The 22,924-nt window shown below is 42.2% G+C and overlaps 1 protein-coding gene and 1 non-coding gene across 2 annotated transcripts in view; both read left to right on the forward strand.

The window, feature by feature from the left end:
* Positions 1–269: 269 nt before the first annotated feature.
* LOC119928040 lies at positions 270–407 on the forward strand. Its single transcript, XR_005450999.1, has one exon. It is a non-coding gene; the product is annotated as a small nucleolar RNA SNORA7 (small nucleolar RNA).
* Positions 408–10,938: 10,531 nt separating this feature from the next.
* ST6GALNAC3 (ST6 N-acetylgalactosaminide alpha-2,6-sialyltransferase 3) overlaps positions 10,939–22,924 on the forward strand; it is a 375,554-nt gene continuing 363,568 nt past the window's right edge. The window contains exons 1-2 of the mRNA XM_038745609.1: positions 10,939–10,995; positions 16,193–16,387. Of these exons, the coding sequence (XP_038601537.1) occupies positions 10,939–10,995; positions 16,193–16,387 (252 nt within the window). The remainder of the gene's footprint in view (positions 10,996–16,192; positions 16,388–22,924) is intronic.

The following is a 22,924-nucleotide window of genomic DNA, read 5'->3' on the forward strand; positions in this document are numbered from 1 at the left end:
CCTTGAAGAATATGTCCCTCATGGGCTAGGCTTTAAGGTGTGCGGCAAGTAGAATGATGGAGGACAGGATGTCATTCTGCCAGGAGGCTAGTGCTCCTGTCGGTCACTCAGCCATATTTATTGAGCACTTACTGTGTGCAGAGCACCATACTAAACACTTGGGAGCACAATATAACAATCGACACATTCCCTGCCCATAGTGAGATTCCAGTCTAGAGGGGAGATAGATATTAATATAAGTAGATTACAGATCTGTGCCCAAATGCTGTCCCTTCTCAGGGTCACACCTGGAAAGTTTCCAGTATTCTCTCAGTATTGATTACAGGAGGGAGAGTCAAGTGGAGGCATACCCATTCCATTCCTAGCTTGGCCAGTGGCTAGTGAGTGGAAGGCAATCTGCTACAAGTCAAAACTCCCCTGTGCTGGGCAGCAACAGCACGGAAGAGAGTCAAGGGCTGAGACTCAAGTTTACTAAATGGAAGAAGGCAATGGAAAACTGTCATGAGCCCCACCCGGGGAGCGCTCCCCTACAATAGCAGGCGCTAAACCTGCAGGCTGTTTACTCCCGTACTAATTTGGGTGCTCAAATGATGTCAGAAGAATAAACCCAAACACCACTGTTACAGTAGAAAGCTTTATTTTAAACTAAAACAGGGGTTAGGCACATATGCACACACACACAAACACACACACACACACACACACACAAACTCACACATAGCACAACCCCGATAGTTACCAACTGGCTTGCACCAACTCTTGTTGAAGATGATAGTTTCAAGGAGTTGGACTGCCCTCAGCTCATCACCGTCCTGGTTTTCCCCAAGCCTTGGTGAAGATGATCCCACGTTGGAGGAGTTTCAAGGTGTCAGACTGCCCGCAGCTCGTCCTTATCCTGATTCAAGTCCTAGGTGCTGCACCACGGCAGCTGTACGTGTCTCCATGCGTGGCTTAGGTGGTTCCACGCCTGGCAAACTGGGCAAAAGGGGCCAGTTCTTTCCCCTTTTTTAACCATTGTTCTTGGGGGATTGCAGCAGGGGGCTGCTCAGGATAGCCTGCTGTCTTTCTGCTCAGTATTGCCTGTCTTCTGCTCCTTAGCTCATTACTGGGTAAACCAAAGAGGAAGGCAACCCCCCACCCCCACCCCGGATTTATCCCACCGCAGTTATAACCCCATCCGGCAGTTTTTTTCCTGCCCAAGAGAGCACTTTAGTCCCTCCTTAAGCCCTCAGCAAGACAATTCAGTTCCACTCCTCAAAACTCCTCAGAGAGATAATACAGTTTCTCCTCTAAATCATCCTTTGGCCTTGTTGATCCCGGAGTCAAATAATACAAGATGGAGTCACTTTTGACTTGGTGTTCCTGGGATCAAATAATACAAAATGGAGTCACTCTCACTTACCACAAAAACCACTGCCATATGCTTACCAAGAAAACTCTACGGATACACTACCCAGAATGATCGCAGATGGACTCCACAGCAAAAAAAACAACAAGACAAGACCCAAATGCTCTAGGGCTTGGAGAGGGGGATGAATAAAGGGAGCAATTCAGGGTGATGCAGAAGGGAGTGGGAGAATAGAAAAGGAGGGCTTAGTCAGGGAAGGCCTTTTGGAGGTGATGTGCCTTCAATGAGGCTTTGGAGTGGGGACAGTAATTCTGTCCTGGTTCCTCCTTTAGGCTTGTAAGCCCAGCAGGCTTCTGGCCAGGCAATAAACTTTCCTGGAATCTCAGAGGGAGCTCAAGGTGTTTCTTCCTCTTGGGGGGTCTCCCTGGAGGGAAAGCCTTGGGCCTGGCTTCCATGGCAGGAGCATGAAGGAGCTCCGTTAACCCACCTTGGAGAACAGGTTTTTTGCTCACCCATTAAAACACATGCCCAGGGTGTGTGGTAGTTGAGATCATTTACTTGTTTTCCCAAACACCTCCCAGTATCCTCGAGATGGGTTTTAAAGGCAGCAAATGTGCTTTCCTCTTTTGGAGTCTCACAAAAGGCTTCTGCTCCCATTGTAATTGAATTGAAAAGGCAATAAGAAGTGATGTATTCGAGAGTATTCAGCGCTGCCACCAGAGCTGCAAGGGAATAAATGGCCTTGCCACTTCCAGAACCTAAGGGGTATAAAAAAAGAAAATCACGGATTCCCAACTAGGAGATATTGAATGCATTTGCCGCTGTTTTGCTTGCGTGGTCTCCTCAGTCAGAAAGGAAATTTTTGCAAAGAAAAGCTGCCCCATTTTGCTGAGCTGTACATCTATTTCCTTTTGCAGAGAAGGATGCAACTAAAACAGGAGCAAGGCCTAATTTGTAAAATATCACCTAAAAATAACATAATTTATAAAGAGGTTGAGATATGCTAGGTATACAGGCCAACTCTTGAGCTCGGCAAAAAATTGACAAAAGTCTGCAAAACTTTGTATCCCAAAGTGAATATATTCCTCAGAGCTATGAAGTTTGTTAATTTGGGAAATAGTAACATAGCAGATAAACACAAACTAGTGATGGGGAAGTGAGTGAGGGGAGTGCGAAGCTAAGAGAGGTAGGGAAGAGGCGGAAAGGAAAGAAATGGGAAATGGAAGAAAGAGGGAGGAGACTAAAGGGAAAGAAGAAAAATGGCAAAAGGGAAGAGAAAATGGAGCCCCACACCTATATCCTCGCAGCTGGGAACCTAAGGCCCAGGGAGCCACATGCATGGAGCCTGTAGCATCCAACAGAAGCTCCTCTCTGTTAACTTCAAGACACTCTATCTGCCTCTTACCTTACTTCACTGATTTAATACTACAACTCAATCAGAGCACTACATTCCTCTAATGCTAACCTACATGCTATACTTCAGTCTCATCTTTCTCCCTGCCAACTCCTTGCCCTGGAACACCCTGTTCCTTCAAATCTGACCAACCACCAATCTGTCCACCTTAAATGCCCCATTAAAATCCATCACATCCTCACCGTACCTCGTTCTCGCTTGTCCCGCCATCGACCCCCAGCCCACGTCATCCCCCGGGCCTGGAATGCCCTCCTTCTGCCCATCCGCCAAGCTAGCTCTCTTCCTCCCTTCAAGGCCCTACTGAGAGCTCACCTCCTCCAGGAGGCCTTCCCAGACTGAGCCCTTCCTTCCTCTCCCCCTCGCCCCCCTCTCCATCCCCCCATCTTACCTCCTTCCCTTCCCCACAGCACCTGTATATATGTATATATGTTTGTACATATTTGTTACTCTATTTATTTATTTATTTATTTTACTTGTACATATCTATTCTATTTATTTTATTTTGTTAGTATGTTTGGTTTTGTTCTCTGTCTCCCCCTTTTAGACTTTGAGCCCACTGTTGGGTAGGGACTGTCTCTATATGTTGCCGACTTGTACTTCCCAAGCGCTTAGTACAGTGCTCTGCACACAGTAAGCACTCAATAAATACGATTGATGATGATGATGATGATGATGATGACATCTCCTCCAAGAGGCCTTCCCTGACTGAGCCCTCATTTCCCCTATTCCCCTTCCCTTCTGCATAGCCTACGCACTCGGATCTGTAGCTTTGACATTCACCCCAGCACTACAGCACTTTATCCTTATATTCTACCATTTCCCCTAACTGTAATTTATTTTAATGTCTATCTCTCCCTCTAGACTGTAAGCTCTTAATGACCAAAGAATGTAATTACTGACTCTATTGTACTGTAATAATAATAATGATGGCATTTATTTAATGCTTACTATGTGCATAGCACTGTTCTAAGTGCTGTACTCTCCACATGGTAAGAGCTCAGTGAATATCACTGGTGACTTCACCATTAGTAGCATCATCTTCTAATAGGAAGGCCAGGTTTATATTTAAATAATGGAACAAGGGATGTGCCCCCCACATGTAATCTAACTGGATTAAGCGCTAACTGGATGCCACACCCTGAACTAAGCACTTGGAGTAGATATAAAATAATCAGGTTGGACACTGTCCCTGTCCCATGTGATGTTCACAGCCTAAGTAGGAGGGAGAACAGGTAATGAATCTCCATCTTGCTGATGAGGAAACTGACACAGAAATGCTGAGTTGCCTAATGTCACATAACAGTCAAATGGCAAATCAATCAATCAATCAATCAATCGTATTTATTGAGCGCTTACTATGTGCAGAGCACTGTACCAAGCGCTTGGGAAGTACAAATTGGCATCACATAGAGACAGTCCCTACCCAACAGTGGGCTCACAGTCTAAAAGGGGGAGACAGAGAACAGAACCAAACATACCAACAAAATAAAATAAGTAGGATAGAAATGTACAAGTAAAATAAATAAATAAATAAATAAATAGAGTAATAAATATGTACAACCATATATACATATATACAGGTGCTGTGGGGAAGGGAAGGAGGTAAGACGGGGGGATGGAGAGGGGGACGAGGGGGAGAGGAAAGAAGGGGCTCAGTCTGGGAAGGCCTCCTGGAGGAGGTGAGCTCTCAGCAGGGCCTTGAAGGGAGGAAGAGAGCTAGCTTGGCGGATGGGCAGAGGGAGGGCATTCCAGGCCCGGGGGATGACGTGGGCCGGGGGTCGATGGCGGGACAGGCGAGAGCGAGGTACAGTGAGGAGATTAGTGGTGGAGGAGCGGAGGGTGCGGGCTGGGCAGTAGAAGGAGAGAAGGGAGGTGAGGTAGGAGGGGGCGAGGTGATGGACAGCCTTGAAGCCCAGGGTGCGGAGTTTCTGTCTGATGCGCAGATTGATCGGTAGCCATTGGAGGTTTTTGAGGAGGGGAGTAATATGTCCAGAGCGTTTCTGGACAAAGATAATCCGGGCAGCAGCATGAAGTATGGATTGAAATCTGGATTAGAACCCAGGTCTCCTGACTCCTAGCCCTGTGCTCTTTTAACTAGACGATGCTGCTTCTCTCTTCTTAGAAATGCTTCCTTCAGAAAATGAAAAGTTGGGCTTCCGAGTGTTTCCTTGGCAATGTTCAGTTAATAAATATTAAGATTTATATTTTCATTTTGGAATCTACATTGTCTAACTAGAAACAAATTTTCTCTTCTTCTCCCAAGAGTATTTTCAGCCGAAAATTCTTTACCTTCCTTGGATTCATTTGCAACAATTTGAGATAAAATTGAGATTCCTTGAAAGAGAATTTCTGTGGGTATTTAAGAGATACAGTTACCAGCCAAAACACATTAGAATTTGGAAATCAGGTGTCAGTTGAATAATTTAGTTTAACCCTCTGAATCCCCTCCAGAACCCTTTACATAACCTTCAGCCCAACCACCTCACGTGACTGAAAAAATAGGAAAGAATTGCTGTCAGCCTCAGCATTAAAATCAAAACCAAGATAAAATCATTTTCACGATAAACCTTTTCTTCGCAGCTACAAAATATCTGCAATCAGGTGGGAAGCTCAGTAAGTGGTGGCAACTATCTGCCAAACTGAAAGATCACAGATTCTCACCCCATTTCTATTTCTCTTGCGTAGAAACTGGCTTAGGCTGCTGTGTGTGTCTGAAGTCATGCCTGACTTTCTGATAAGAAATGGGCATCAGTCCAGAACCCAAAGCAGCACCCTACTGCTGTAGCTCTTCACAATGGAGTGGGTGCGTGCTCACAGACACACACAAACACACACACACTCTCTCTCCTCCCTCCCACAAAGGCTCACACATACACACTCACACACATACAAGCACTCATTCTCCCCATCTCAAACACACATGCCCTCACACACACACTCGCCCTCTCAAACACACACTCTTCCCCCCCACCCTTTTCTCTCTCTCTCTCACTTACACACACACACACCCATATACACAGTTCAGATTAGGGTGTGCACAGATCACAGATTAACTCTAGGTTGGGTCAGAGCCCGCCCACAGTCAGGTTAAAACTGATTTTGTAAGAATATATCGCAAGATCGATTGAAGGGGATCTAGAGGCATCAGTTCTGAGAAACTGAACGATCTAAAGCCAGGGAATTAAACTAACTAGCAATCCCATTTACCCAATCAGTATGCGTGAATCAATAAAAAGAGTAAAAATATGGATCCCACCACAAAAGTCAGAAAAACATGAGTACATAAGTCAAAATTTGGTGCTAAGGGTAGCGGGTAGGGACCAGCTCTATACGTTGCCAACTTGTACTTCCCAAGCGCTTAGTACAGTGCTCTGCACACAGTAAGCGCTCAATAAATACGATTGAATGAATGAATGAATGTGAAGGAGAAGGTGAGGATTATTGAGGGAAGGCCTCTTGGAGGAGGTGACCTTTTATGAGAATTTAAAAACACAGGCTGGCTTCAGCTTGGCCTAGTGGAAAGAGCATGGGCTCAGGAGCCAGAGGACCTGCGTTATAATCTTGACTCCGCTACTTGCCTGCTGTTTAACCTTAGGCAAGTCTCCTAACTTCCCTGGGCCCCAGTTTCATCATCCATGAAATAAAGATCACATGTCTGTTCTCCCTCCAATTTAGACTATGGACACCATATGGACCAGGGACTGTGTTTAATCTGTTCATGTTGTGTCTACCTCAGCTCTTGGTACAGAAAATGCTTAACAAATAGCACAGATATTATTATTGTTATTATTATTATCATTAGATGGTTACTGGATTGAGGCGACTGTCTCAGGGCACACATCAGGAGGGTGCTATTAGAGAGATGGTGGCAGTTAAACCTTTGGATCGGAAGCAGAGCCAGTTTGAGTAGGGACCTGGGAAAGGAATCCAATGGCTCTGGAGTGGGAGAGAAAGGGGTTGGAATTCCCATCCCTCGAGTTGGATCTAGATTTCCAAGTTCAAATGGACTTCCGTATGCTGTCATACCAATTAATGGCATTTATTGGGCCGATAGTGTGTGCCAAACAATGTAAAAGTGAAGGCTGGTATTTAGATTCAGGGCAATAGTGTGTGTGTGTGTGTGTGTGTGTGTGTGTGTGTGTGTGCGCGCGCGCATGTGTGTGTGCGTGCGTGCGTGCGTATGTGCCAATTAATGGCATTTATTGGGCAGATAGTATATGCTAAAAATGTAATAGAAAAGTGAAGAAGTGAAGGCTGGTATTTAGATTCAGGGCAATAGTGTGTGTGTGTGTGTGTGTGTGCCAATTAATGGCATTTATTGGGCAGATACTATGTGCCAAAAAATGTAATAGAAAAGTGAAGTGAAGGCTGGCATTTAGATTCAGGGCAATAGTGTGTGTGTATGTGTGTGTGTGTGTGTGTGTGTTATATAGATTCAGGGCAATATTGTGTGTGTGTGTGTGTGTGTGTGTGTGTGTGTGTGTGTGTGTGTATTCATTGGCAAATGAATGTTCTTGGAAGTCCCAGCAAGAAGCTCTTAGAACTCATGCCTAGCCAAAACCCAGTTTAGGGAAACTTCATTCTTGTCTCTCCTCTTTTGGCCTGAATACTTCAGTGATTTCCTTTAAGGAGGGTTTCAGTGTAATGGGGAAAAGTAAGCAGTGAACAAGGGAACTTTCCATTTTGAGCAAGGGTTTCATCATAGTTCAAACTTTCTTCTGAATAGAAACTTTGCACTCTCTTTTTACAGCTCCATTAAAAATACTATCCACTTACACTTAGAAATATAATATCTTCAGAAGAATGCTTAATTCCATTTTGTGTGTCTGAAGGACTTTCCATTCTCAGGCATTAGTGATGGAAAGTAGCATTACCGCAAAATGGTAAGAGTTAAAAATACAAAATGAAATAAAACTGGTTTTACGCAGTGCACAAAATGAAACTAACTCAATATGTGTAGCCATTATTGTTTTCAATTGGTATTTTACCCTTGTAAAAAATCAAATCAACTCTGAAAACTCATACCATTCCTCTAATAAAACAAGTGTAACATACAGACATATTAAAAAATGAATATGTTTTTCATTTTAGTCCTAGAAATTGACAACCAGGAAAGTTCGATATTACCCCCCATTACACCATCTAATAAATTCTTGATTCTCCTATTAACCTCTTTATGGTTGGGAATAGATTCAGTATGTGCTGCGGGGCTCTTGGCTTTCTCACAAAAAATGACTTCTGTAGAATTTCTGGGAAGAGAAGCATTTTGGCCTAAGGGAAAGAGCATGGGCCAAGAAGCCAGAGGACCTGGATTCTAATCCCAGCTTCACCTCTTGTCTTCTGTGTGACCTTGGGCTAGTCACTTAACTTCTCTGGGCCTCAGCTACCTCATCTGTAAAATGGGGAATAAGACTGTGAACCCCATGTGGGACAGGGACTGTGTCTAATCTGATTAGTTTGTATCTATCCCAGTGCTTAGTACAGTGTCGGGTACCTGGTAAGCACTTTAAGAAAATTATTATTATTGTTATTATTAATAATAATAATAATGAGATTCAGATGGATAATCTTCAGCTTTGTTTTTCACTGAACTTTGTATTCGCCTTGGAAAAAGACTTTGAATTTTTACTTAGGAAACTCTGAAAAAATGCCCTACCAATTCTCTAAGTGGTCTATCTAGAAAACAGATGGGAAGGAAGTGGCTTGAAGTCAAGGGAAGAGCTGGGTAAAGGGGGAGGTATGGGTGGGAGTCAGAGGACCTGGGTTCTAAACCTCGCTTTGCCACTTGTCTGCTGTGTGACTTTGGGCAAGTCACTTAACTTCTCTGTGCTCAGTTATCTCATCTGTAAAATGAGGATTAAAATTGTGAGCCCAGTGAAATAGGGACAGTGCTGTCTTCTGCATCATCTATGTATTGGGATTTGTGACCTTTGGGCAATTCATATTCCACCCATCCTCGGTTCCACAGCCCTAATGTATATATCTATGCAATATATGTGATAAATTATTTATTTATATTAATGTCCTTTTCCCCCTCTAGACTATAAGTTCATTTTGTGTGGGGACTGTGTCTACCAAATCTGTTACACTGTACTTCCCCAAGTGCTTAGTACAGTGCTCTGCTCACAGTAAGGACTAAATGAATACTATTGCTTGATTTCCACAAAGAGGTCCCAGCATCCTGAAAAATGGCCTGGTGCACTCATCCTGGGATCACTGCATTCTTTGATTTCAATAACATATTTGAATTCCAGTCTTGGCAACAAGATCCATTATGCCAGCCCTCATGGATTTTGATTTATATCCTGGATAGGATCACTGGAATCATCAGAGAGGATGAACCGAAGGGGAATATATCAGTTGTACTCTTACTGAAGAGAATGGATTTTAAAACAACATGAGAAAAAAACGAGAAAGCCAACACTCCACCCAGTAGACTGAAGACCAAACTATTACCTCAGTTTACCTATTTTGATTCAGTAGAAAATTATTTTCAATTTATCTCTCGCAGATACTTTTTTTTTACCTTGGTGAAGAGCTACCTTGATTCTTTGAACAATGCTTAAAATCCCATTTGCCACTGTATATAAATAAGGTAATTTTCCAGCAACTGACTGATAGATTAGTGTCCAGTTCAGTAGTTAAAGGAATAAAAGCAAATGAAAATTAATAAAGCTTTCAAGTTCTCCAGCTAAGAATATCTCAAAAATGCAGCTAACCTCAGTGGATTGCCATAATCTCAGTAGGCATGGAGTTTAAGATAGCTATCTTTTCTATAAAATCTCAGGTGTTTAACTTATTTACTAAATCTAAAGAGCAACTGGAATGCCACATGGTCTATGTAGATTTCAATAGCAAAAGGGGAATAGATTATAAATGTCTCAGCCATTAAAAGCCTAGTCATTTGTACCTGAAGTATAGCACAAAGAAGAAAAAAATTACACTAATGTAATTCTTTTGGTCTTAGCAGTAACCCAGCACCAGTCTTCTTGAACACTACATTGTGCTGGTATGTTGATCACAGTAATTCCAGGGTTTTTAATTTACTTGACATTTTCACAAATGAACAGTTTGAGTTTCTTCTCAATCTAGCTATGATATTAATTATCTCTGTGCATACATAAATGTATAAATTAAACACTGTTGAGGTAAATCGTAAACATCTGTCAAGTTGATGGAAAAGATTTGCTCTGTAGTAAATGGCCATCAAAGGCAAACTGAAGTGGAGAAGTGATAGTATTGTGGTATTTGTTGGGCACTCACTATGTACCAAGCACTATACTAAGCACTGGGTTGTATACAATAACATCAGGTCCCATATGTCACTCAGAGAACAGTTATTGAATCTCCATTTTGCAGTTGTGGGAACTGAGGCACAGAGAAGTTATTTGCAGAGAAGTTGAGGAGCAGCATAGCTTAGTGCAAAGAGCCTGAGCTTGGGAGTCAGAGGTCATGGGTTCTAATCCTTGCTGATAGTTAGCACTTGTCAGTTGTGTGACCTTGGGCAAGTCACTTAACTTCTCTGTGCCTCAGTTACCTCATCTGTAAAATGGGGATTAAGACTGTGAACCCCAAATGGGACAACCTGATCACCTTGTATCCTCCCCAGCGCTTAGAACAATGCTTTGCACATAGTAAGCGCTTAACAAATGCCATTATTATTATTATTATTATGCAAAACTGGACCAGAAACAAGGATCATGTAGACTGCAGCAATGCTACCTGCCTGGGATAAAACTAAATTGCCTCACAACTTTTTCGGGTAGGACCATGTGAGTCGAATGGATGGTGAATGGAAGAGGGAAGGTGACCGAGGAGAACTCTAAACTGCAAACCCATTAAGGGCAGGCGATGTGTCTGCTAATTCTGTGGTATTGTACTCTCCCAGGTGCTCTAGACTGTGAGCTCGTTGTTGGGTAGGGACCGTCTCTGTAGTTGCCAATTTGTACTTCCCAAGCGCTTGGTACAGTGCTCTGCACACAGGAAGCGCTCATTAAATTCCATTGAATGAATGAATGAATGCTTAGGTCAGTGTTCTACACATTGTAAATGCTCCATAAATAACATTTATTGACTGATTGAATGAGAACACTATAAAGAGTCAGTGGGGAGGGGGAGGCTAAGGAATACTTTAAAAATATAATAAATGAGGTATATCTCCCAGGATGTGCCCGAGATGGGATTCCACCCCAGCAGACTGATAGACCTCCCTGGCGTGCATTCACTAGGGAAGGTGTGGTCTTTTGAGACGGGGCTTTAAAAAGCTCATAATATCAAAATGCAGAACTGAACTTTAGTGCATAGACCAGAAAGTGGAAGAAAGGAACAGCACAAGATACAATTTTGACATGTGCATAATGTAGAAAAGAGCAGGTTTGCATCAACACTTTTCAACTATACCTGCTTATAGGTTAAACCTTCCAGTTCAGTGCATCATTTTAGAACAACAATGCAAACAACCCTACTAAGATAATTTCTGAAACTGAAAGCAACTGAACTAATGGCAATATCTAGTCTTTCAAATAAGCAATGTTTGAAGTTTCCTTACCCCCAAATAACTTTCCAGAAAGTGATTTGGGAAGAGCATGATTAAGGAACTAAGGGATGCTTTTCCCAAAGCCACCAGTTTATTTCTGCTATTGAGGAAATGGATTATGCGCTGACACGGGGATTTGGAATGGATAAATTTTCCTTAAACCAAGGCTTTTGCAGGAACAGAATCCTCACGTGATAGGAAAACTGGTACTTTGGAATTCAGTTTTCTTTTCCAAAAAGCAATTCTTCTATTTCTAAATTCTGTTTCTGAAAGATGCTAAGTAACTGAATGCTAGCAGCCTCCAATAGTTGCATTATATTTGTCTACAATATGAGTAATTATGTTTAAAATGGACAAATAGAGGTTCACTACCACTGAATTCAACTTCCCTCCCTTCTCTTGTCAAATGTTTTGGAAACTTCTTTCCAGAACACTTTTCTGCCTAACTAAGAGTGAGGAGATTTTTCCGCCCACCCTAACTCCATCTAAAATCATTCCAACCTCATTGTCTCGCTCCAAACCCTTTGATTAATACCAATTATAAATGATTTATTTATTGGAAGGATTATATCCTATTGATTCCACTATCCTTTTAGTATATTTGGCCACACTGGTGTTGCGTTCAAGAGTAGAGTCTGAGGCCATTTCCTACCAAGTGCCATGATGCTTTTCACCTGTATGCCCTCCTCATTGCTATCAGCCCTTATTAATTCCTCATGATTTGGAAGTGCAATTCATTTGGTTTAGAAGAGAATTTGAGGTCAGCATGCAGAACAGGAATCATAACCCTGCAGTAGCTTAGTATCATTTCCTGAAGATGCCTTCAAGAAAAGACAGGTCCAGGCCATGAAATACGAGTAGTTAGGGGCCTGGTATTAATATGGAGAACACCACACACCCTCAAAATAAGATTCTAAACAAGATGGAACAGGAAAATAATTCTATTCTACCCAGGGCCCCCTCTGTATTTGATTCTGCCTTCTTGTATTTACCTTTGTTTTGGCATAGGTAGGAGCCTTGGATAAGTAAGATAAAGGTTTCAGAGCTGTCATTTTAATTCAGTTTTGAAGTTTCCCACAAGACAGGAATTTATTTTCTGTCACATATACATCATTTAAGTGCTGAACAATCTGCCACAAATAGATTCTGTAACACGCTTGAAGTATTGTTATCCAAACTCAACTTATGCAAGAGGAGTTAGGAGATCCAGAAAACTATATTTAAATGTAATCAGGCACAACTCCATCAAAGCAATGAGTGTTTTGGGGTACAAACACAGTCACCTAAAGGAACTAAATGGACCTTCCTTTGATTTGGGTTTCAAGCCAAATATCATAATAACACTTATTGTATGTCGGGCACCCCAAGTTCCCAAGTCATTGCAATATTTGTTAATTTTTTCATTTGAAATGTCATAATCTTGTGGGCATAATGAATTGTACAGAAAAAAATTAGCAGAATTGTTTTTCATGATTGGAAGGCTAAATGAAAGGTTATGGTGCTTTGAGGTTGAAGAAATCAACATGTATTGGTCATGGAGACTCTATTTGGCAAATCAGTGAGCTTCCACAGCACGGATGATTCCTAAGGGACTTGCCTGGCCCCATTTTGAAGTGCAAGTGTTGGTGGGCAATGATTCATGAAATGCTGTGGGTCTTCACCTTAGAGACTGGTTGAAAATTAGACATAAACATTACTAGACTGGAATCTCCTTGAGGAAAAGGCAGGTGCTAAAGTACTATAGAGTGGAATTGCAGATAAAAATATAGTGGTGAAGTCTGGAGGATCAGAAAACAGGTCAAGGCAGTGGTGTAACAGGTTGCATTAAACCAGGTTAGCCGGCTGTTTTCAAGGTCATTTGCGTGCCCTTTATGGGAAGCCCAAGTCATTTTTATTTCTATCAACAAACAACTGTTCATATTTATTGAGCACTTACTATGTGCCGAGCATTGGACTAAAGCGCTTGGGAGAGTGCAGTATAACAGAGTTGGTAGACATGTTCCCTGTCCACAGTGAGCTTACAATCTAGAGAATCATGGATCTGAACTCCATTCAGCCACACTGGAAATAGGGAGGCATGCCCACCTAAAGCTGTTGGTGACACTTTGATCTGAGACAGTTACTGTGCCACGGATACCAAATCACTTTCCCATTACTCATTTCTTAATGAGATCTCTCAAAGAGAAGTCATTGGTCCCTATGAAGAACAGGAGTCATTGCTTCTTTAGAAGTCATGGTTTAAGGAAGTTTGTTGGAAAAGGAAAGTCAGCCCCTACTGTGAAGTCTAAGATCCCCACCACCATACTGAGGTCTATCCTGAAATGATGAAAATTCTGAGAAGCAGGGTGGTCTAGTGGAAAGAACATGGGGCTGGGAGTCAGTAGATCTATGCCCTGATCCTGACTCTATCACTTTCCTACGGTGTGCATTTGGGAAAGTCACTTAACTTCTATCTACCTCGGTTTCGGTAATGTGGGGATGGCATACCTGTTCTTCAAACCTCTTAGACTGTGAGCCCCAAGTGGAACAAGGACTGTATCTGACTTAATTATTTTGTATCTACCCTATCATTTAGTACAGTGCTTAGCACATAGTAAGCTCTTAACAAATGGTATCATTATTATTATTATTACTAACTATTCCATTTTATCTCATGTCCAAGTTATTTTATATCTATCTATCTATATATGTATACATATGTTCATTCAATCATATTTATTGAGTGCTTACTGTGTGCAGAGCCCTGTACTAAGTGCTTGGGAAGTACAGGTTGGCAACATATAGAGACAGTCCCTACTCAACAACGGACTCACAGTCTAGAGAAGCAGCATGGCTCAGTGGAAAGAGCCTGGGCTTTGGAGTCAGAGGTCATGGGTTCAAATCCCGGCTTTGCCAACTGTCAGCTTTGTGACTTTAGGCAAGTCACTTCACTTCTCTGGGCCTCACTTACCTCATCTGTAAAATGGGGATTAAAACTATGAGCTCCCCGTGGGACAACCTGATCACCTTGTAACCTGCCCAGCACTTAGAATAGTGCTTTGCACATAGTAAGCACTTAACAAATTCCATTATTATTATTACTATATGCATATACATATATAGATATTTTAATGGTATTTGTTAAGTGTTTACTATGAGCCAGGTATGGTACTAAGCATTGGGGTAGATGCAATTAATTAGACACAATCAGTGTCCTATATGGGGTGCTCAGTGCTCCTCTCCATTTTACATATGAGGTCACCAAGACACAGAGATGTGAAGTGATTTGCCCAAGGTCACACAGAAGACAAGTGGCTGAGCTGGAATTAGAACACAGATCCTTCTGCCATCCAGGCCCACGCTTTATCCAGGCCATGCAGGTTCTCAGTATTCTTCCCAGTAGTTGGGACTTTCCCTTCAAGGCGCCACTGAGAGCTCACCTCCTCCAGGAGGCCTTCCCAGACTGAGCCCCCTCCTTCCTCTCCCCCTCCTCCCCATCTCCATTCCCCCGCCTTACCTCCCTTCCCCACAGTACCTGTATATATGTATATATGTTTGTACATATTTATTACTCTATTTATTTTACTTGTACATATTTATTCTATTTATTTTATTTTGTTAATATGTTTGGTTTTGTTCTCTGTCTCCCCCTTCTAGACTGTGAGCCCACTGTTGGGTAAGGACCGTCTCTATATGTTGCCAACTTGTACTTTCCGAGTGCTTAGTACAGTGCTCTGCACACAGTAAGCGCTCAATAAATACGATTGATTGATTGACTCTGGCCGCCATCTAAAATCAATATGTCCAAGACCAAACGCCTTATCTTCCCTCCCAAATCCTGCCCTCTCCCTGACTTTCCCATCACTGTTGATGACACTACCATCCTTCCCATCTCACAAGCCCACAACCTTGGTGTCATCCTCGACTCTGCTCTCTTATTCACCCCTCACATCCAATCTGTCACCAAAAACTGCCAGTCTCACCTCCACAACATCGCCAAGATCCATCCGCCCTTTCCTCTCCATCCAAACTGCTACCCTACTGGTTCATTCTCTCATCCTATCCCCACTGAATTACTGCATCAGTCTCCTCTCTGATCTCCCATCCTCCTGTCTCTCCCCACTTCAATCTATACTTCACACCACTGCCCAGATCATCTTTGTGCAGAAACGTTCTGGGCATGCTACTCCCCCACTCAAAAATCTCCAGTGGCTACCAGTCAACCTACGCATCAGGCAAAAACTCCTCACTCTCGACTTCAAGGCTGTCCATCACCTCGCCCCCTCCTACCTCACCTCCCTTCTTTCCTTCTCCAGCCTAGCCCGCACCCTCCGCTCCTCTGCTGCTAACCTCCTCACTGTGCCTCGTTCTCGCTGGTCCCACCGTCGGCCCCCAGCCCATGTCCTCCCCGTGGCCTGGAATGCCCTCCCTCCGAACATCCACCAAGCTAGCTCTCTTCCTCCCTTCAAAGCCCTACTGAGACTCACCTCCTCCAGGAGGCCTTCCCAGACTGATCCCCCTCCTTCCTCTCCCCCTCCTCATCCACCCCGCCATACCTTCTTCCCCTCCCCACAGCACCTGTATATATGTTTATACAGATTTATTACTCTATTTTACTTGTACATATTTACTATTCTATTCATTCTATTTTGTTAATATGTTTTGTTTTGTTGTCTGTCTCCCCCTTCTAGACTGTGAGCCCACTGTTGGGTAGGGACCATCTCTACATGTTGCCAACTTGTACTTCCCAAGCACTTAGTACAGTGCTCTGCACACAGTAAGTGCTCAATAAATACGATTGAATGAATGAATAAAGCTTTGCACTTTGTAAGCACTTAATAAAATGTTATTGATGAATTGTTTGAGGTCATGAAATTGTGTGAGAGTTCACCAATTTTTCTTTCTTTCTTTTCAGAAGAAGTCCATGATTGTTGTGATTTTTGTAGCAGCATTTCTCTTCCTGCTGATTTTTCACCTTATAAATGAAGTGAAATTCCCTTTGCTACTAAACTGCTTTGGACAATCCGGTGCTAAATGGATTCCATTCTCCTACACACTCAGGAAGCCTCTCAGAACTCACTATGGATACATAAATGTGAAAACACAAGAGGTAAGAATTAACAACAATAACAATAACAGCAATTTTGGTACTTGTTAAGCTCTTACAATTGGTCAAGCACTGTTCTGATCGCTGGGGTATATTCATTCATTCATTCAATCGTATTTATTGAGCGCTTACTGTGTGCAGAGCACTGGACTAAGCACTTGGGAGGTCCAAGTTGGCAACATATAGAGACGGTCCCCACCCAACAATAGGCTTACAGTTTAGAAGGGGGAGACAGATAACAAAATAAAACATGTGGACAGGTGTCAAGTCACCAGAACAAATAGAATTAAAGCTAAATAGTAATAATAATAATAAAATGTAGTCAGTCCCTGTCCCACATAGGGCTCACACTCTTAATCCCTATTTTACAGATGAGGTAACTGAGGCCCAGAGAAGCGGGAAATGACTTGCCCAAGGTCATACAGCAGATATATGGCAGAGCCAGGATTAGAACACATGATCTTCTGACTCCCAGTCCTGTGCTCTATCCACTAAACCACACTGCTTCTCTGCTACAAGACTTACATGAGAAGGTTTAGGTCACATTTTGATGGACGGAAAAGAATTCCTAGGCATCATTAGTCCTCATGCCCAGGGACTTATGATTTAACCTGGGCTGGATGCCCTTCTCCAGTTATTCCTGCTCTAATGCATATACTGTTGACAAGGCCACCGTCGGTATCATCATCCCTTCCTATTTGGGGAGCATGGCCAGGTTCCACAGAATCACCCAAGGTACTTTCTTTGTGAAATTTCATGAAAGGGAAATGTACTGGAGAGAGTCTCTTCATTTTCAGTAATCCCTGGGGATGAGACTCTCAGTCACCAAGCAGATGTGAAAATTGGATTGAAACAATTTCTGTATCTGGGACAAACACCTCGTTTAATACAGAAAAGCAGCGTGGCTCAATGGAAAGACCATGGGCTTTGAAGTCAGAGGTCATGGGTTCATATCCCGGCCAGTTGTGTGGCTTTGGGCAAGTCACTTAACTTCTCTGTGCCTCAGTTACCTCATCTGTAAAATGGAGATTAAGACTGTGAGCCCCCCGTGGGGCAACCTGATCAACTTGTAACCTCCCCAGTGCTTAGAACAGTGCTTTGTACATAGTAAGTGCTTAATAAATGCCATTACTACTATTTAAATCCTGAATCAATGAAACTTCATCTTCAAAGCTCATTTAGCCAAGTAGAGTGAGAGCAGGGTGAGAAAGGGGAAGAAGCCCTTTTTTGGTTTTGTTTTTTTAAGTCATATTTGTTGAGCATTAACTATATGCCAGGCACTGTACTAAGCATTGTGGTTCATACAAGCTAATCAGGTTGGACACAGTCCAGGGCCCATATGGGGCTCACAATTTTAATCCCCATTTTGCAAATGAGGTAACAGAGGCACAGAGAAGTTAAGTGACTTGCCCAAGGTCACACAGCAGACAAGTGCAGAGCTGGAGTTAGAACCCAGTTCCTTCCGACTCCACGGGCCTGTGCTCTGTCCACTAGGCCATGCTGCCTCTCAATGTGGGCAGGGAACGTGTCTACCAACTCTGATATATGTATACATATATCATATATATATATACATATATCAGAGTTGGTAGACATTAATGTATATATACTAAGTACTCTCCCAAGCACTCTACTACCATGCTCTGCACACAGCACTCAATAAATACTATTGATCGATTGATTGATTGAATTAGTGGCATTGGCTTCCATCCCCTAAATCTGGAGCATAAACCTCATCCATATTAAATATGCACCCAAACCTAAGTGTGGAGTGTAAACATGTGACTAGCTGCATTCCACAGGATCATACAGTGTCTGTAGAAATGCTTCAGGAAGTATTTTCCTCCTTTGGGAATTTAGCATACATTCGAGCCGTTGGTAGAATAATGATTAATGATTCTGGCATTATTATTATTATTATTATTAATTGCATTCATTGAGCACTTACTCTGTGCAAAGCACTGTACTAAGCGCTGAGGTGGATCCAGGTTAATCAGGTTGGACCCAATCCCCCTCCTATATGGGGTTCATGGTCTCAATCCCCATTTTCCAGATGAGGTAACTGAGGCCCAGAGAAGAGAAGTGACTTGCCTAAGGTCACACAGCAGACAAGTGGCAGAGCAGAGATTAGAACCCATGATCTTCAGACTCCCAGGCCCAAATTTATCCACTATGCCACCAGTCTTCTCTAGAATTCAAGCCATTTATAGAAATCACGTCCAAGCTATTTTCAGAATGATTGGATCTCACTTGCAGAAGGCAACGGCAGTCCGGCCGGTGTGGCGGTTCTAACTGGTGAGGTTTTCAACTGGTTGTGCCAGGGGAGAAGTCATGTAAAACCAGGTGACAACATCGTGAAGACTTTACTTCTTCCCTGGGTGTGATCTGTAGGATGAAGTGCAGTAAGTGTTCAGTAAATACCATTGGTTGATTGATTGATTGAATTAAGGGGCTAGAAGGGACAGGCCGTTTTCGAATTCATCACCCTGTCTTCAAGCAGCCTCACCCTTTTCAGAATCTGTTTCTCTGGATTTTTTCTCTGGATTTTTTAGACTGTGAGCCCACCGTTGGGTAGGGACTGTCTCTATATGTTGCCAACTTGTACTTCCCAAGCGCTTAGTACAGTGCTCTACACACAGTAAGCGCTCAATAAATACAATTGATTGATTGATTGGATACAGGATGGATATACTTGTTATTAGAGACGTGCAGTTGGAGAAAAGTGCAACATTTGCCAGAACAAAATTCTTATTGGTGGTTCTTGATGTTTATCCTTTAGAGTGGTTTGAAATAATTAAAATGCTTTTGTGATCCCCCCCACTTCTTGAATTAGGTTAAGAAACTCATCCTTCAATGTCCTAGTAAATTGTCAAGATGCAGAGACATGTGCCCTCCTCAGAAAAAATATTTTTTTCTCCTTTAATTTGCTCTTAGTTAAAAGCTGAATACCCCAATATAGTAGCAGCAGCCGCAGTAGCATTTACTGACTACCCACTTGATTTGATGCACTCTAGTACATGCAGGGGTATACAAAATGACACAACCTGCCTACAAGGAGTTTACACTCCAGTGGGGAGACAAACATACTGATATTTACAACTAGAGTGATTAAAAAATGAATCAATTGAGCAGGCAAATACACATGAGTGATAAGGAAGGTATAAATAATTTCATGAGTGATTGATGCAATTGACTGAACGGAGGTTTGTGCTCATTGCTGCAAAAGTACAGTGGTACAGGTTGAAAATGAAGCAAGAGAATGAAGTACCCCATGAAAAAGAAATCAGGACAATTTTCGTCTGTTTAACTTTTAAATGAATTTAGTTCCTGTCACAGTTGCTGGATTGACTCCCCCGGAGAGGAGAGTCATTCATTCTTTTAGTCGTTTAAATTCCCCCAATTGTCTTTGACATTTTTTGGGGAGCTGATATGAAAACTGGCTTCATTAAAACCTACCAGAAGACAACTTTAACTTCCCAGAAACTGCCTGTTGGTTTTTCAGAGCTCACATATGCCAGTGAGGCAGGAACTGTTCACTCAACAGTCTGTAATCCTCACCTTGCCAAAGATCAAAGACACCCGAGATATCAATTACGTTAATGGTAGATTCCTTGCCTCCTGTTCCAAAGGGGCCAGGTGTGTGTGACGGAAGCAGACTTTAATGACAGAAATGTTATCAATTTTGCAGTGCAGCCTGTTAGTCCAAATGTAAAAGCCTGCAGGGATAGGATGTCGTGGACAAGGAGCTGAGGAAACTGCCATTTTTCTCGTGTCTGAAGAAATGGTATGCCATGGAACCAAAATGGAACCATCTTTTTGAAGGCCTAAAATAAAAAGAAAAGAGAGAGGACGGCTAGAGTCCCATCCATCTGTGATGGCTTAGTGGTGGAACTGCCTGCAGGCAGTGGGAGGGACCAGATAATCAATCAATCAATCAATCGTATTTATTGAGTGCTTACTATGTGCAGAGCACTGTACTAAGCGCTTGGGAAGTACAAATTGGCATCACATAGAGAAAGTCCCTACCCAACAGTGGGCTCACAGTCTAAAAGGGGGAGACAGAGAACAGAACCAAACATACCAACAAAATAAAATAAGTAGGATAGAAATGTACAAGTAAAATAAATAAATAAATAAATAAATAAATAGAGTAATAAATATGTACAACCATATATACATATATACAGGTGCTGTGGGGAAGGGAAGGAGGTAAGACGGGGGGATGGAGAGGGGGACGAGGGGGAGAGGAAAGAAGGGGCTCAGTCTGGGAAGGCCTCCTGGAGGAGGTGATAATAATAATAATTATAATATTATTATAATAATAATAGATAGTAATAGTAATAGATAATAATAATATTATTGTTGTGGTATTTGTTAAGCGCTTACTATGTGCCAGGCACTGTACTAAGCAGTGGGGTGTATACAAGCAAATCGGGTTGGGCACAGTCCCTTTCCCACATAGGGCTCACACTCCTATTCCTTGTACTTCCCAAGCGCTTATTACAGTGCTCTGCACACAGTAAGCGGTCAATAAATATGATTGAATGAATGAATGAATGACCTCTGTTCTAATAATAATGATAATAATAATAATGGTATTTGTTATGTGCTTACTATGTGCAAAGCACTGTTCTAAGCGCTGGGGGGATACAAGGTGATTGGGTTGCCCCACGTGGGGCTCACAGTCTTAATCCCCATTTTACAGATGGGGTAACTGAGGCACAGAGAAGTTAAGTGGCTTGCCCAAGGTCACACAGCTGACAAGTAGTGGAGTCTGGATTCGAACCCATGACATCTGACTCCCAAGCTTGTGCTCTTTCCACTGAGCCACGCTGCTTCTCCAGACACATTGCTTCTCTGCCTCTGCCGCTTTCCTGCTGTGTGACCTTAGACAAAATACTTAACTTCTCTGTGCCTTAGTTTCCCCATTTGTAAAATAGGAATTAAGTATATGTTCCCCTTACCATTTACACTATGAGCCCATAGTAAGCGCTTAACAAATACCATCATTATTATGTGGGACAAAGACTGTCTAGTGCGCAAGTACTGAATCTACGTTGATGCTTATTACATTGCCGGGCACAGAGTAAGTGCTTATAAAATACTATTGTCATTATTATTACCTAAAAAGGGGTAGTAAATTGCACACAGCTTGGCTTGTGAATTACATACAATTTGATCTGTTTGTATTGTATCTACCCCAGCACTTAGCACAGTGTCTGGCACATAGTAAGAGTTTTAAAGTTACCGCAAATGTTATTTCCATTTAATAGAATTATTATTGCATAACCCAAGCCCAGTATCATTTTAAAAGTTTCATCCACGTCTTACACGATCTATTTCTAAGCACCCCTTTGATTTGAGTGTCCGTTGTTGCATAGGTGAAATCCAAGATAAAAGTTTTCAAGGAATGCTAAAGAGAAAAGTATGCTAACTTACAAGCATTTTAGGTAATTTTTGTCTTGCATTGATTTCTTACCCTGATGGACAGGGCCTAGAAGAGACTTTGCCTAGACTAAATTGTACTTTCCAAGCTCTTACTACAGTGCTCTGCACACAATAAGCGCTCAATAAATACGATTGAATGAATGAATTAAATGATTTTTCTGCAAACACTGCTTCTCCTAAAGAAACATAGTGTATTCTGGCTAGCTATGGACAGGTAATGGTCTACAAACATGTTGATTAATTACAAGGAAATCCTAGAAGCAACTGCTTTAGTTCCTTTCACACACAGATTTCAGTTTTCAGGGTATATAAATTACAGCTATGTGAGAAACCTCTAAAGGGCTCTGGGCCACATGGTTACAGAACAAGGGCCGCTTCTCCTGGGAAAACAGTGGCTGAAAAGCATGAACATTTTATAAGAAAAGAGGAGGAAAATTATTCCAGGCTGAAACTGACATCCATGGAATTTCATGCAGATTGTTTCTCCTTCACTGTGTGCTCTGGCATGTAGAAGTACTTTCAAATAAGAGTCTGTATATCTTTGCAAATGCCTCGATAGAGAGTTTCTGGAAGTTTAGATGCTGCTGCCATGGAGGCCTCAGAATTGGGTCAAAAGGTCACACAGATGGTACTTCTGGATGTGGTCATTTTGAAGCACCAGTTCCTCAGGAGAGTGTAAGCTCCTTGTGGGCAGCAAACATGTCACTTCTTTATTCTTTACTTCCTAAGCATCTAGTAGAGTGCATCACATCCAGTGGGTGCTTAATCAATGCAAATAATACTATTACTGAGAAGGAGCAAAGGGACCCCGTAAAGATGTGACATGATGATTAGATTAGCAGTGATTTGAGGATGAATTATTTTCTTTTTTTTAAAAAAAGGAGAATATAAAAGTGTCCCAATTAAGCTAAATATGAACATTTAATATCAATTGCAGTGACAGACAGGCCCCACTATCTTAATAAAAGATGTGCATTACGGTAATGTTACTATGGAATTCCTTGAATTGTAACTATAGCAACAGTGAAGGAGCAGCTCCGGCCTACAGTTCAGTACATTCAAAAATATGTAGAAATAATTACAGTGATATGA

The sequence above is a fragment of the Tachyglossus aculeatus genome, chromosome 4 (assembly GCF_015852505.1).
Source record: "Tachyglossus aculeatus isolate mTacAcu1 chromosome 4, mTacAcu1.pri, whole genome shotgun sequence".
NCBI lineage: Eukaryota > Metazoa > Chordata > Mammalia > Monotremata > Tachyglossidae > Tachyglossus > Tachyglossus aculeatus.